General features: G+C 35.1%; 1 protein-coding gene across 1 annotated transcript; it reads left to right on the top strand.

Annotated features, from left to right (window-relative positions):
- The first annotated feature begins 656 nt into the window (after window positions 1-656).
- LOC144573861 (phospholipid:diacylglycerol acyltransferase 1-like) lies at window positions 657-5,737 on the top strand. Its single transcript, XM_078323630.1, has 6 exons — window positions 657-1,458; window positions 2,333-2,555; window positions 2,637-2,920; window positions 3,471-3,810; window positions 4,448-4,713; window positions 5,105-5,737. The coding sequence occupies exons 1-6, from the start codon at window positions 1,001-1,003 to the stop codon at window positions 5,583-5,585; spliced, it is 2,052 nt and encodes a 683-aa protein (XP_078179756.1). The 5' UTR covers window positions 657-1,000; the 3' UTR covers window positions 5,586-5,737.
- Window positions 5,738-14,675: the final 8,938 nt, after the last annotated feature.

Genomic DNA, 14,675 nt, shown 5'->3' with positions numbered 1-14,675 from the left:
TTAATACAAAACAATTTAGAGATTGAATGACATCAATTGTATTCTTGAAAATAAAATAACATAATTGAGTTAAACAAAAATAAATCTGATGATTATTTTTTTAATATAACATGTAAAGTTGCAGAAGCATGTTGTTATTACATATATACCGGTATAACATAATTGAGTTAATTAATTTTTTTTATCTAGTTGCTATGTATTTTTAATCTAAGAAAATAATTAAAAATAATGCTTAATACATAAGTATAACTCAGAGTTCATTTTTTTTATATATATTAGGATGATTGATTACTTCACTAATATTAAATAAAATAACACGATATTTTATTAAAATTATGCAATTGAAGCATCGTACAATTTCAACTTTATATTCATAGATTTCAAATTTGCTGCAATTTCAGCTCCGATTTCAAGTTCGTTTAATCTCCATCTTCCTATCTCTCTGCGATTTCAGGAATATGAAATTGGAGCTAGAGATTTTAGCTGATCCCCAATTCATATTTATAACCCACAAGTATAAGTATACTGATTTGAGCAACAGGAAATCTAGTAGTTTCCTATCATATCATGCATGTTGAATGAAATAAATAATGGTTGCTTATACACAATTCAACCCAAAAACGAATGAAACTGAACCGGAAAAGCAAAACAGCTTTACACACTCCCAGTGTTTAGTAAGAAACAGCCGATCCCTCGCTCCAAAAAGCACACAGACACGCTACATCTCTTCTCTTCCCTTGCTTACCTTTTCGGGCCCCACGTTACCAAATGGCACCTAGATTCCCTCCACGTGTTATAAAGACCCGCGACGGCGGTCCGATTTAAGCACAGCTCCATTTGTTTGTTCCTCTCTCTCTCCCTCTCGCCCGAGCGAAGCTCGATGCTTCCCCACTCTGTAGAACTATGAGCACAGTGCCCCTCCCATGACCAAAGAAGTTGAATAGAAAATTCCCTGTACTAGGGTTTAAGGGTTCCAGTGGGTTGATTATCTCCTCCGATCATGTCTTTGCTCAGGCGACGAAAGCCAGCCGATTCTGATAAGAACCGGGCACCTGTACCCGTACTGGTAAATGAGTCGGATGCCGACTCGACCAAGGGTAGCAAGGCAAGTCCGGTACCAGTACTGGATTCGGTACGGCGTGGCAAGGCTAGGTGGTCTTGCCTCGATAGTTGTTGTTGGTGGATAGGCTTCGTGTGCTCGACTTGGTGGTTTCTTCTCTTCTTGTACAATGCGATGCCTGCTTCATTCCCACAATACGTGACAGAGGCGATAACGGGTCCTCTGCCCGACCCGCCAGGGGTCAAGTTGAAGAAGGAAGGTTTGCGGGCGAAGCACCCGGTAGTGTTCGTGCCCGGTATTGTGACAGGTGGGTTGGAGCTTTGGGAGGGGCACCAGTGCGCAGAGGCGCTCTTTAGGAAGAGATTATGGGGCGGTACCTTTGGTGAGGTGTACAAGAGGTATGTATAAATTTGGGTTTATTTATCTTTAATTTGGAGTCATTTTGTTGGGTTTTGTTTTGGTAAACTTGTGCTGTTATTATTATTATTATTATTATTTTTCTAATTGTTTTGCATGCCTTGCAATTCAGTTTTCTGGTTTGTTATCGTTGGGAGGAGATTACGAGGAAAGTTGGGATTTGGGAGAGAAATTTAGAGTTAAATTTGAAAATTAGTAGTTCAAGTGTGTTGAATTGGTTTTTCATAATATATGAAATTAGAAAAGTACGATGTTAGGCTGAAGCATCATAGTAACTTAAAGAGCAGGGTAGTTTAATTTATTACAACCTGGTACAATTCCAAATTAAATGAAGCATCTCTTTCAGAGTGAACAAAAAGTTTCTTTCTTGAGCATGAAAGAGAGTTTATTAATTAGGTCACTCAGTAGAGTAGGAAGTAGGGACTAAGGGAAATGTTAATTCTTAAACATCCCTTTAAATACTCCTGTAATGGTTTGACTTAGTGTGTAAATTCAAACATCAGTAGACTTAACAGTTTACTTATATTATATACAGATTTAATCGAAATAAGAACATTTATAGGAAAAAAAAAAAAAAAACTAAAACTTCTTTCTTCATATCAAATTACCGGAAAATACATGCAATCGGTTCTGGTCACGATGATTTCATAAGCAGTTTTGCTTTTGAAACGGCCTTTGACTACAAGTACTTGTTTCAATGGCACTACTTGGCAAGTAGGAAAAAGCAAAACAAAAAAAAGGAAAAAAGAAAAAAATAATAAAAGCTAGCAAAAGGGAAATACAAGATGTGGTATTTTACTGGTAGATTAATAAAATATAAATTGCACAAATTTGGCTGAATTACATTTTTTTCAGGCCGTCATGCTGGGTGGAGCATATGTCGCTGGACAATGAGACGGGACTGGACCCTCCAGGAATAAGGGTGAGGCCCGTAAGTGGGCTTGTAGCAGCTGATTATTTCGTACCTGGCTATTTCGTCTGGGCAGTACTGATTGCCAACCTGGCACGCATTGGGTATGAAGAGAAGACAATGTACATGGCTGCTTATGATTGGAGGATATCTTTTCAGAACACGGAGGTAGTCAATTTAACTTCACTCCGTTCAAATCAGTTTCTCAAAGTTGTTTATGAAAATATACTGTAAAATTAATTTTGATAGGTACGTGATCAATCCTTGAGTAGAATAAAGAGTAACATAGAGCTAATGGTTGCGACAAATGGGGGGAAGAAAGTGGTGGTGATCCCACATTCCATGGGTGTGCTTTATTTCTTGCATTTCATGAAGTGGGTTGAAGCGCCGGTTCCTATGGGTGGTGGTGGTGGGCCCGATTGGTGTGCTAGACACATTAAAGCTGTGATGAATATTGGGGGACCTTTTCTAGGGGTTCCAAAAGCCTTTACCGGTCTTTTCTCTGCTGAAGCCAAAGATGTTGCTGTTGCTAGGTAATGACAACTATGTGATATTTGAGGAATACTTCAATGTAGAACAAAATCATAGAGTACTGAAATTGTTTTTCTTTTTATTTTGGAAAGAAAAAAAGGGCCTCCTAAAATTGATAATTATTCCAAATAATCTCCCACTGCTATGTAATTATTACTGCAGAAATAGTTTGCTGAATTGTTAATTCATTTTTTTTTCCTAATTGAAGCATATATACTTTTGTTTTGGTGAGTGTTCCTACCATTTAATACTTCCACTGGAGATTTCTTCTTGCCCAAAATATTTGCCGATACATTATTAAATTGGCGCATTCAATATGTGTCAACTAAATTACCATACTCAATTGGAATTCAAATTTCTTTAAGCAATAGTGGGCTAAATTTAACTTACTTTGTTGATGCACTTTGACTTCAGGGACTTAAATGTGATAACAGTTGCAATGCAATAACTATCTCAAATTCTAATGGATTGATGAATTACTGGCTGTAGTATTGTTAGAGTTCTACTTTAAATTGCATTTTAATATCAGGTGAGTGCCTTTCTAACTAACAGAGCTCTTGCACCTGATGTACTGGATTTTGACCTTCTTGGGCTACAAACACTGCGGCACGTCATGCGCATGACGCGTACATGGGATGCAACCATGTCAATGATCCCAAAAGGTGGAGACACCATCTGGGGAGGCCTCGACTGGGCCCCAGAAGACGGGTATGAGTGTAGCAACGGCCAGAAAAAGCAACAGAAGAACGGTAACAATGGTTCTCCAAATGGAAATGGAAACAAGACAAAGACAGGTGTAGAGAGGCCGAGGGTTAATTATGGGAGAATGGTTTCTTTCGGGAAGGATGTAGCAGAGGCAGCTTCATCAGTCATAGAACAACTAGATTTTCGGGTATGTTCTTACTTTTTGAATGGTTTAGTAGTTGCACTGTGCATGCTATGGTTAGCATAGTATAGTACAACTTAATTTTACGAGCAAAGGTGGCAGTGTGGTTCTGTAAATTTTGACTTATCACTGTATCTATCAACAGCTGAGCGTTGCTTTTACATTCTAAAGTTTTTTGACATGGTAGTTCAAAATTAGCTGCTATATTATATTTTGTTCAAGCTTTTCTGTAAGGTATGCTAGTACTGATTCCCTATAGACGTCCAATTAAGCCTTAATCTAACACAACTTTGCCATAATCTTCCCTTGCTGTGCAGTAAGGCCTCAATTTATTTTTAATTAAAAATCACCTCTGCAACCAAGCACCAAAATGGCAAAGCAAAATGATAATGCAAAATTTCTGGCGTCCCTTTCAAACGACAGGGACTGTTATATTTGCCTCTGAATTGTCCAACAAAGTTTTTCGTCTATCATAAACTTCGATTCTTTCAAAAGTGTAAATTATTCATTTGACATTTAAGTTTGCCTCTCAATTGTCCAATCGTGATGAATGCCTAAATTATTGCATCTCAAAATATCATAAAAATCGAAACCATACTGATAGAAAACTAGTAATAGCCTCATTACAAAAACAAAATTCCAGGATAGCAAGAAAGGAAATGCGATGGCGGATTCAAATGCGTCGTGCCAGGAGGTATGGACAGAATACCATGAGCTGGGGTCAGTTGGGAGGAAAGCTGTGGCTGATTATAAGGTGTACACAGCCGGCTCAGTTCTCGACCTCCTCCAGTTTATAGCTCCTAAAATGATGCGTCGTGGGAGTGACCACTTCTCATATGGGATTGCTGATGACCTGGAAGACCCAAAGTACAGCCACTACAAGTATTGGTCCAACCCCTTGGAGACCAAGTGAGTGTGCCTATGTAGTGCTGTGTTCATTTCTTATCTGTATATGAAACCCTCTAGGCAAGCATTATTGCTTGATTCACGACTACATGTGAGGGCGTGTTTTCTGATGGGTTCTATTGCAACTTTGATTTCACATCTGACATTTACATATTTGCAATTTACAAATGCTGTTCGGCACATTTGCAAAAATGAAACTTGAGAAAGTTAAAAGTCAATATCAGTTTTGAGCTTAGTAAGCATCAAGGCTCACTTGTGACATGCACATTATTTGGGATACATATTCCAAATGCGTAGGCGGCTTTGTTAGAGATGAAATGTTGGCTATCATTTGCAATTTTTTGCAGAAAATACATTTCTTCTTTGCTAATTTCGTCGCAATATATTTTAATAGGTTACCTGATGCACCTGAGATGGAAATATTCTCCATGTATGGAGTTGGTGTGCCAACAGAACGAGCATATGTGTACAAGATGGCTTCATCAGCTGAGTGTTCCATACCTTTCCAGATCAACACATCAGCAGAAGGTGGACCCAACAACCCTTGCCTAAAAGGTGGGGTCTATTTGTCAGATGGAGATGAGACTGTACCAGTCCTGAGCGCCGGGTTCATGTGTGCCAGAGGATGGCGGGGTAAAACCAGGTTTAACCCAGCTGGTATCAAAACTGTTGTACGAGAATATAGCCATTCACCTCCAAGTAACTTCTTGCAGGGGAGGGGCTCGCAGAGTGGGGCCCATGTGGATATAATGGGAAATTTCGCTCTAATTGAGGATGTTATCAGAGTTGCAGCAGGGGCCACTGGGGAGGAGATAGGTGATCAGGTTTTTTCAGAAGTTTTCAAATGGTCAGAAAAGATAAATTTGAAACTCTAATGGGGTCGAATAACTAATTTAGGATGGCAAATAATGGTTATATTTGTACAAATACAAAGGTGAAGTTTATTGCGAGATTGGGGTTTACCTAGTGAAATAACATGTTCGAATACTAATTCCCGATGGCATCTAATTAATTCTTAATTTCTCAATATTTGAGTTTTAACAAGTGCATCATCGTTCCAGAGCAGTAATTGCAGCGCATAATATATTATGATAAAACAAAATATAAACAGCTATCACGTTCTGTTTCTGAAGTATAATAAAAGAAACAATGAAAATTGTAACAGTCAGTATCCATGGGCCCATGGCTAGCCGAAAAGTCTAATAAAAAAAACAACGGAGTCCTTCTGTTGAGTTACTTTTATAGAAGAGGCCTTTTGTAAATTTGTAGCAGAATATGTTGGTGCAATATCAGTGCCAAAAGAGGGCTTTTTGACTTTAAATTGCAATGTTATCAGAACCGGATTGAACATCGACTCGGTAATACTTCGGGTCAATAGTTTACTAGTCGGACCGGTGGGTTAATTGGTTAAATAGCTGATTTTTAAATAGCACTGAATTATTTAATAGAAAAGTTATTATCCAAATAAAAATAAAAGTATTAATTAGTCTTTGATTAATTTTAACTAAGTGTAAGGGAATAAAAATGTGTATTGTTGAACTAATATGTCAAATAAAAGTTTAATTTGTCTATAGATGAGATAAAAATCAACAAGAAAAGATGAAAGACTAAAAAAATATGTATTGTGATAGAAAAGAACCGTTAATAATTCATATTAAATTTTCTAAAGTTCAAAATTATTTTTAAAAAAAGAAATAATATTATGACGAAGCATCATGTTTAAATACATAATTGTTTAAAATGGAATACATTATAGCAACACAAAAGACTACACAAATTTGCTCACGAAATATCACATGTTAGGTTCATTTTGCCTTTTTCTTTTACCAGGAATAAATGACCAAATGGGCCCCTCTTAGTTCAAAACTTCAAACTTCAATAAAAACATGAAAGACCGGTTGGTTTGGTTCACTGGTTTTGAAAAAACTGTCCGGTTTTTTTTGGTGATCGAGTTCCCAGAAGGGATAACAACCCACTGTCTCAGAGGGAAAAACAAATTGAAGAGCAATTTAAGCCTACGGGTCTTCACTAAAAAAAAAAAGCGATGCAAGACTTTGTTGAAAGACGATGAACAAAAAAAATATGACGCAAGACTTTCAACAGCATATCAAGTGAAGAAAGGCATAAGGCATTAGAGAGCTCACAATTCACAAATAACAGGTAAGGAAAAATGGTGTTTGTGGCTTCGGTCATATTTACAATACATCTGCCACAAGGATGAAAAGTACTGGCACGAACAGCTGGTTACCTTGCATATGGCTCCTTTTGTGCAGAAAACAGGAAACTTGAATATAAGTTTACCAGCAAAAGAGTTTAAAGAGGCCATGGCCTAAAGATGATAAATTTGATTAAAAACAGTGTGGACACCTATGACCTATCTGACATAAATCAAGAAACCCGAATGCACAGAATATATAGAAGTCTTGATAAAATCAAACTCGGGAAAGAAAGCGTGTTGTTTTCTTTTGAAAGGATAATGTGGCAGGTATTCCTCATGTAGCCATAAGGTATTTTTTGGCTGCATCTATCCGTAAAGGCTGTTTGGTTTACAAATATGATCGATATTTATATTTAAAAGGATAATGTGTGCACGCAAGTATACCAATTATTAGTCTGCTCATATTTATATTTCAATGCTCAGAAAAAAATTGCAACTCATCAAACATAAAAGAGAGTTCTCTTTCAAAAATTTCCTGTAATCAGAAGCGAAGTGCGGTGGGAGAATCAAGTTAAACACTCTGATTATAAGAAATACAATGATAAGGAAAGCTCAATCATACCTCTTCTAAGTTCTCCAATTAATCTATTCCTTTCATTTCCTTTCTCACCCGGCCTGTTCTTCTTAGTTCTCTCTTTCTCTTAACCCTAATGTTTAGGGTTCTAATGGCATGGTTGGTAGCATATATAATTGGGGTAAATTTGCCACTGGTTTTTTGAAGTTTAATTTTGATCAGCAAATCAATTCACAAATGCTGTTTTATTTTCTTCTTCTGAATCACATTTAATATATACTCGCATTAACTATTATTCATTTATTCTATTCATGGCCAAAGATTAAACTTTATTTGTTTGCAGTCCAATTCATAAACTTTATTAAGGTTTTTTATTTTTTTAACCTTGAGATTGCCATAACATATTACAAAACAAAATGTTTAACTGATTTTGAATCAAATTAAAATTGCCCTTACTTGTTCTTGTAAAACATCATATATTTTTTTTAGTGTAAGGTGGCAAGTAAAACATCATATATTATACGAACTTGTTGAAGAAGCATTACTGGAGTTGTAAAAGATTGCGCTTATTAATCTTCTAAAACATTTTCCTCCTAGCTCGATCTGTTGAAATTGTCTTTATTTAAATTTTTTCATAAAAATGTCTTTATTTAAACAAGTTCTTAGATGAAAAATTAGATTGTAGTTGTGCTTTTTTAAATGTATCAATTCATTTTGAATTTAAAATAATACTGACGTAACTAATGATGAGATATATTCTAACAAAAGAAGCATCAAGACATGCTAATAATTACTAAATAACTAATGAAGTATATTCTAACAAAAAAGCAACAAGCCATGCTAATAATTACTATATAATATATGGTAACAATGGAATATTAACTCAAAGAAGCATCATGTAGGATTGTTAAGTTTAAAAATACCAAACCAATTTATTTTTAAATTTAACATTGTTATACGCACAAAATATATTTTATTATTGCTTTATCATATGCATATGCAAATGTAAGGTGAAATTTAGACTCCATCTATATCAGTGGCGTTCTAAAAATTGTGGATAACATTGTCAAGAATTACATTAATATTTTAACAACGTTCTATTCAGTTTATAGTCAAAATTAAGCCACGGACATCTACTTGTTATATATGGTCGAATATGTAGATTTCTGTATGGACACACACACCCACACTGCCACACACATATGCGCGCGCGCGCACACATACAAGTTTTTTTTTTTTTTTTGACAAAAAGGCATAGTGCTCAGTTTCATTAGATATAACGAAACCAATACAAAGTCCATAACTGTTTGTAGGATAATCCTAATAGAGAAAAAACATGAATTTCTCTCTCTGCTGCCAAGTAAAACGAACCACAAACACACACATACAAGTTGCATATTGTTTTTCGTATAAATAGCCGCATAGATTTGACCTTGGTGCATTGGCCCTGTACTCTTAACCAATTTAGTACATTGTAAGCACTGTAAGTCATCGATCATTTATCAATGCAATTAAGCAGAGTTAATGCAACAACAATTTTAATATATATATGGAAATGATAAAAGTGAAATGGTAGCTTTAAATTTATCACAACAAGAAGGACAGGTGTTAGCTACTCAATTAGGATGTAAATTGGTTAGTTTACTAATAACTTACTTAGGGGTTCCTTTACATTGGAAAAAACTGCCTATGCATTGTTGGAATGAATTAGTGGAAAAGATTGAGAAAATGTTACAGTCTTGGAAAAGCAGATTGCTTTCTTTAGGGGGGAGGGTGACATTGTTAAACTCCGTTATTTCAGCTATACCTTTGTATTGGTTATCTTTGTATAATATGCCAACAACAATTAGAATGAGAATTGATAAGTTAAGAAGACGGTTTTTATGGTATGGGGGTAACACAGTTAGGAAAAAATATGCCTTAATTACTTGGAGTAGAGTATATATGTAGGAGTAAAAAATTAGGTGGTTTAGGAGTACTTGATTTACAAGTCATGAATAGAGCCTTGCTAGCTAAGTGGTTAATGAGATTTTTAGACGATACACTTACACTTGGAAGCAAATTCTTAAACATAAATATAGTGTAGTTGGTACTTTTGGTTTGTTTTCTCCTTTTTGGAAGGACATCATGAAAAATAAAGGAATTATAGAAGTTAGTACTGATTGGCAAGTTGGGAATGGACATTCCATCAGATTTTGGCTTGATAGATGGATAGGTAATTGTGCTTTGCACAATATTTATCCTAACTTGTTTGATATTGCATATGATAAAGAGATTTTAGTTTCACAGGTGTTTACGTCCAATGGTTTGCAAATTGCTTTTTGTAGGCAGTTAGTGAGTATATATCATACCGAATGGTGTGCTTTATTATCGCAATTTCAGAATTTTCACTTGAGTCATACCAATGATCAAATTGTTTGGAGATGGACTAGTACTGGTCGCTTTAGTGTTCATTCTTTATATGCATGGTTACTGTTTGGGGGCATACCTACTTCTACTTTTAATAGTATATGGTCTGCTAATATACCTTTAAATATCAGAATTTTTCTTTGGTTGGCAAAACAAAACTGCATTTTGACTAGGGATAATTTGAGAAAAAGGGGTTGGCAGGGTGATCCAAGGTGTCTTTTGTGATTCATCTGAAACTGTTTCTCATTTATTTCTAACTTGTCCTTTAGCTAATCAGTTATGGGCTTGGATTGCACAATATAATAATTTTGATTTTATTTGTACAACTCTTGAGGAGCTGTGGGACATAGGTGCATGCATCCCTTTTAAGGATGCCAATTTAATTATGATTGTTATAGGTGCTGTTTTATGGTCTATATGGATTGAGAGAAACAGGGTAATTTTCAAGAGGGGGATTGTCAAACAGGTTAGTACTTTAGAAACACAAATCCTTGCAATTGCTAAATTTTGGTGCACTAATCAGAAATATAAAGGGCCTGTCAGGAGATTTGCTTACTATCCCTATGGTGGATGGGCTGGATATAATCCCTATGCTTGGGATCGATCATTTTCAGGATGATGATATTGAAGATGCAGGGGTCTAATGTTTGAAGGATGCAACTTTTTGTAATTTTTACTTGTTGCAGGGTCATTTTACTTGCTTTGGTCTATGTGATTAGTTGGCTAGGAGATGTTGTTAGTTTCTTTACTTTGTTTTGTTGTTGCCATACAAGTGGGTACGTATTATCTTGATGCCTTACTTTTGTATGCTTGTTCTTATTTCGTTTTGTTAGCTAATGTAGAGACTCCCAATGTAATGGTGCCCAGGTAACAAAAACGATGTACTATGGTTTTCGTTTAGTAATGGAAATCGGTGGGTATACCCACTTCTCTCAAAAAAAAAATATATATGGAAAATCACATTTATATATTGATAATAATTGTCATGGCCGGGAACAACTATTTATCCCCGCCACAAGCAAATAGCATTTATTGATGGGATCATTCAAGCATATGCTTATCTTCTTCTGGATAAATATATATAAATATTTCCCTACATAATCAAATAACAGTTATTCATAAGTACTATATTCAAGCATGTCTACATACTAAACAATTGCTTTTTATACTCAAGATATAATCAGTAATAAATAGATTTGGCATGATAATAATGTCTTTATATACTCAACATATATTCAGTCTTAATTAAATATATTTAACACGATAATAGTGTCATCAACTATCATTAAGCATCTTCTCATAAATTGCTGTTTTCTTTACCTGAAGCGATTGAATTGCCTCCCTGATGCCAAACAATCCATGCCGCCTACTTCCACGGGCCATGTCACGTTCCAACTTAGCAATCTGCCTATCAATAGCCTGAATCTGTAAAATCAATGTACATAAGTCAAGCTTGAGTCATGATATAATTTTATGTAGGACAGAAAGTCACAAGGAGATTAAAAAATATATATATATGTAAATTAAATAAGTAGGGGGGGATTACTTGGCGGCTCGGCCAACGTGCAAGTCCATTTCTCCGGCAAACATGCTTCAATGCAGTAGAACAAACCCCCAGTTGCCTTGCAGCTTCAGCCATTGGAAGGTGCAAGTAGTTTACTAGTTCAACCAGCCTCATATTGGCTGTTCGTTGGCGCTGTTACGCATATAGCAATGAAATGCATTCGCATTGTTATATATTTATTGCAATCAGATCTAATCGAACCCTTATTTAAAATCATTTCTTTCAAGGGTACCTGCAAAGCAAGGGGTGTTCTGGTTGGTGCTCGTTGGACAACATCAGAAGGTTCAAGTGTTGAGTCATGTAGTGGGGCATATTCAACAATAGTAGGACCTTCACTTGAGCTGCCAGAGACCTCTATGAAATTGGTGCTTGCCCCAGTTGGTGTTGCAGTTGATGCACTTGTACTACCAGATGGTCTTTGAGCTGTGGGATTGGGTATCACAATAGTTGGTTCATTTCCAATAGGCAAATCAATTTTGGAACCATTGTCATTCAGTACATCATCATTTGTCCTTGAGGATTCTACATGCAAAATAGAGAAGTTATAAAAATATTTAAAAAAGATAATTAGTTTTTCATTTTAACATAATTAAGATGATTAGTATTAAATTTATAATCCTGAAAAAAATAAATATGAAACTCATTAAAATTCTTAGAAAGACAATAGTTTAGTTTTTTTAGTTTTACATTTGAAAATAATCAATTATTATTATTATTATTTTGAAAAAAGGCATTTTAATGCCCATTAACATAAGCAAGTCAGGTTAAGTTACAACTTATATTGTTAATAGTACCCCGGATCCATGACCTTGCACTAGCTCCTCAAAATTGTTTGTTCTGAGGACTGACCAAACTTATTAGCTTGCATGTTCCTAGTCTAGTGCAGTTCACAGTCCTATTCCTTACCTATATATTGTTTTAGATCCCCTAAAAAATATGTCCCACACAAAACATAAGTTGCTAAACACAATGGAAGCTTATATTACTATTATAACAGTCACTAAGAACTTGCACTATCTTCTTCCTTCTACTTGAGCTGTCTTCATACACCACCATTTGTCTGTCTTCAAACACATAAAGTTTGACATATTGAATATATTTATGAGAAATTCTACAGAAAATACACTCTGTTAGTGAAAATTGGATGTTTCAGTTCCAACTTATTAATTTGAATTGTATATAAACATTATTTTGCTTATTAATGAAATAGATTATACTTCAAACTCCAAGTATCATGCCAAAGTGAGATACATTCGAGAGATCTAAACGTACTCTTGCGTTTAAAACATTAACTAATAAACTGCTTAATATATTTCACCCTATGTATTTTTATTTAAAAAAAAATAGCAAAACACAATATTCAAATCCATGTACTTTAAAAAACTTCCTGAGCACCTCAGAAACTACAACAACAATAACAACGACATACGATTACCAATATTTTAAAGAGATTATATACATTGAGCAGCATTCAGCCTTATTGGGTATAATACAAATATATTCAATCAGGGGTTGTAATTGAAGAGTTCCACAAAGTTATCATTATCAATAGCTTTGTTCACATTGTAATGCTAGGACAATGAGGGATATGTGTAACTGTAAGAATGTTTGTGTAGTATAAATTACTAGTTTTAACTCAAAAATTGTTTGAATGCCTAAAAAAAGAAAGGAAGGTTAGATGCAGGTCACTGCTTCACTAGTACTGAAGATTATGATTTATGAATGATAGCTAAACAAATAAGAAGAACAAAAATGAATGAAACATTGCTTACAATTCATATTGTATATTATTTTGAGAATTGACTTAGTTGTCTGCTGAAATAACCCTACATTCATGTTTTTTAATAGAAATATTATCCAATCTGGAGTTGTCATAGAAGAGTTCCACAAAAATTTCATTGCCATAGCTTTATTTACATTTTAATGCTAGGACAATGCAGGATGTATGTAAGAAAGTTTGTGTAATAAAAGGTTTAACTCAAAATTGTTTGCATGCCTTGAAAAAGAAAGGAAGTTTAGAAGCAGCCAAGCAGGTTGCTGCTTCATTAGTTAGTACTGAAGACCATGGATGATAGCTAAAATAACAAGAAGAAAACTATATTATATCGAGAATTGGTTTAGTTGTCTGCTGAAATAACCCTACATTCATGTTCTTTTAATAGAAATATAATTCAATCAGGAGTTGTAATAGAAGAGTTCCACAAAAATTTCATTATCATTAGCTTTATTTACATTTTTAATTTTTAATTCTAGGACAATGTATGATATATTGATGTAAGAATGTTTATGTAATAGAAATTCCTAGTTTAAACTCAAAAATTGTTTGCATCTTAAAAAATGAAAGGAAGTTTGAAAGCAGGCCACTGCTTCACTAGTACTGAAGATTATGAATGGTATAGCTAAACAAATAAGAAGAAGAAAACACGGACAGCCGCTGTCAGTGTTTTAAAAAAAAATAAGAAGAAAAATGAAAGAAACATTGCTTACAATTCATACTATAAATATATTATATCCAGAATTGACCTAGTTGTCTCTGCTGAAATAATTATCCTACATGCATGCTTTTCAATAGAAATTTATCCAATCAGGAGTTGTAATAGAACAGTTCCCATTAACCATAGTTTTATTTGCATTTTAATGCTAGTTAGGGCAATGTTGGATATATATGTAAGAATGTTTGTGTAATAGAAATTACTAGTTTTAACTCAAAAATTGTTTGCATGCCTTAAAAAAGAAAAATAAAGGACGTTTAGAAGCAGCCAAGCAGGTCAGTGCTTCACTAGCACTCAAGATCATGAATTAGTTAAACAAATAAGAAGAAGAAAAATGAAAGAAAGATTACTTACAATCCATACTATATTATCTATATTATATCAAGAATTGACTGCGCACCCCCCCCCCCCCCCCCCCCCCCCCCCCCCCCCCCCTCTCCCCATAACCACCACCACCCTTTCACACAGGGGAGATATGCGTGTATCAAAAAAGGCTGTGGAAGATCAAAACACTGCCTAATTAAGGTGAAGGTCTTTCTCTGGGTCATGTTACAAAACAAACTTCTCACAAGAGGGGATCCTGATACGCAGAGGTTCCCAAGCAACACAGGGATGTGTATTGTGCGGTGGTACAGTGATCGAGACAGATGTACACCTATTCTGGGAATGTGCATATACATCACTATACTGGTGGTCTCTATTGACATCTTTCAACAGTGGCCAACAAATGATAGGTGCAAGATCGCATGTGCATCGTGGATAATAGTG

Source organism: Carex rostrata, chromosome 22 (genome assembly GCF_964058835.1).
Source record: "Carex rostrata chromosome 22, lpCarRost1.2, whole genome shotgun sequence".
Lineage (NCBI taxonomy): Eukaryota > Viridiplantae > Streptophyta > Magnoliopsida > Poales > Cyperaceae > Carex > Carex rostrata.
This window is presented reverse-complemented; position numbering and strand designations above follow the sequence as displayed.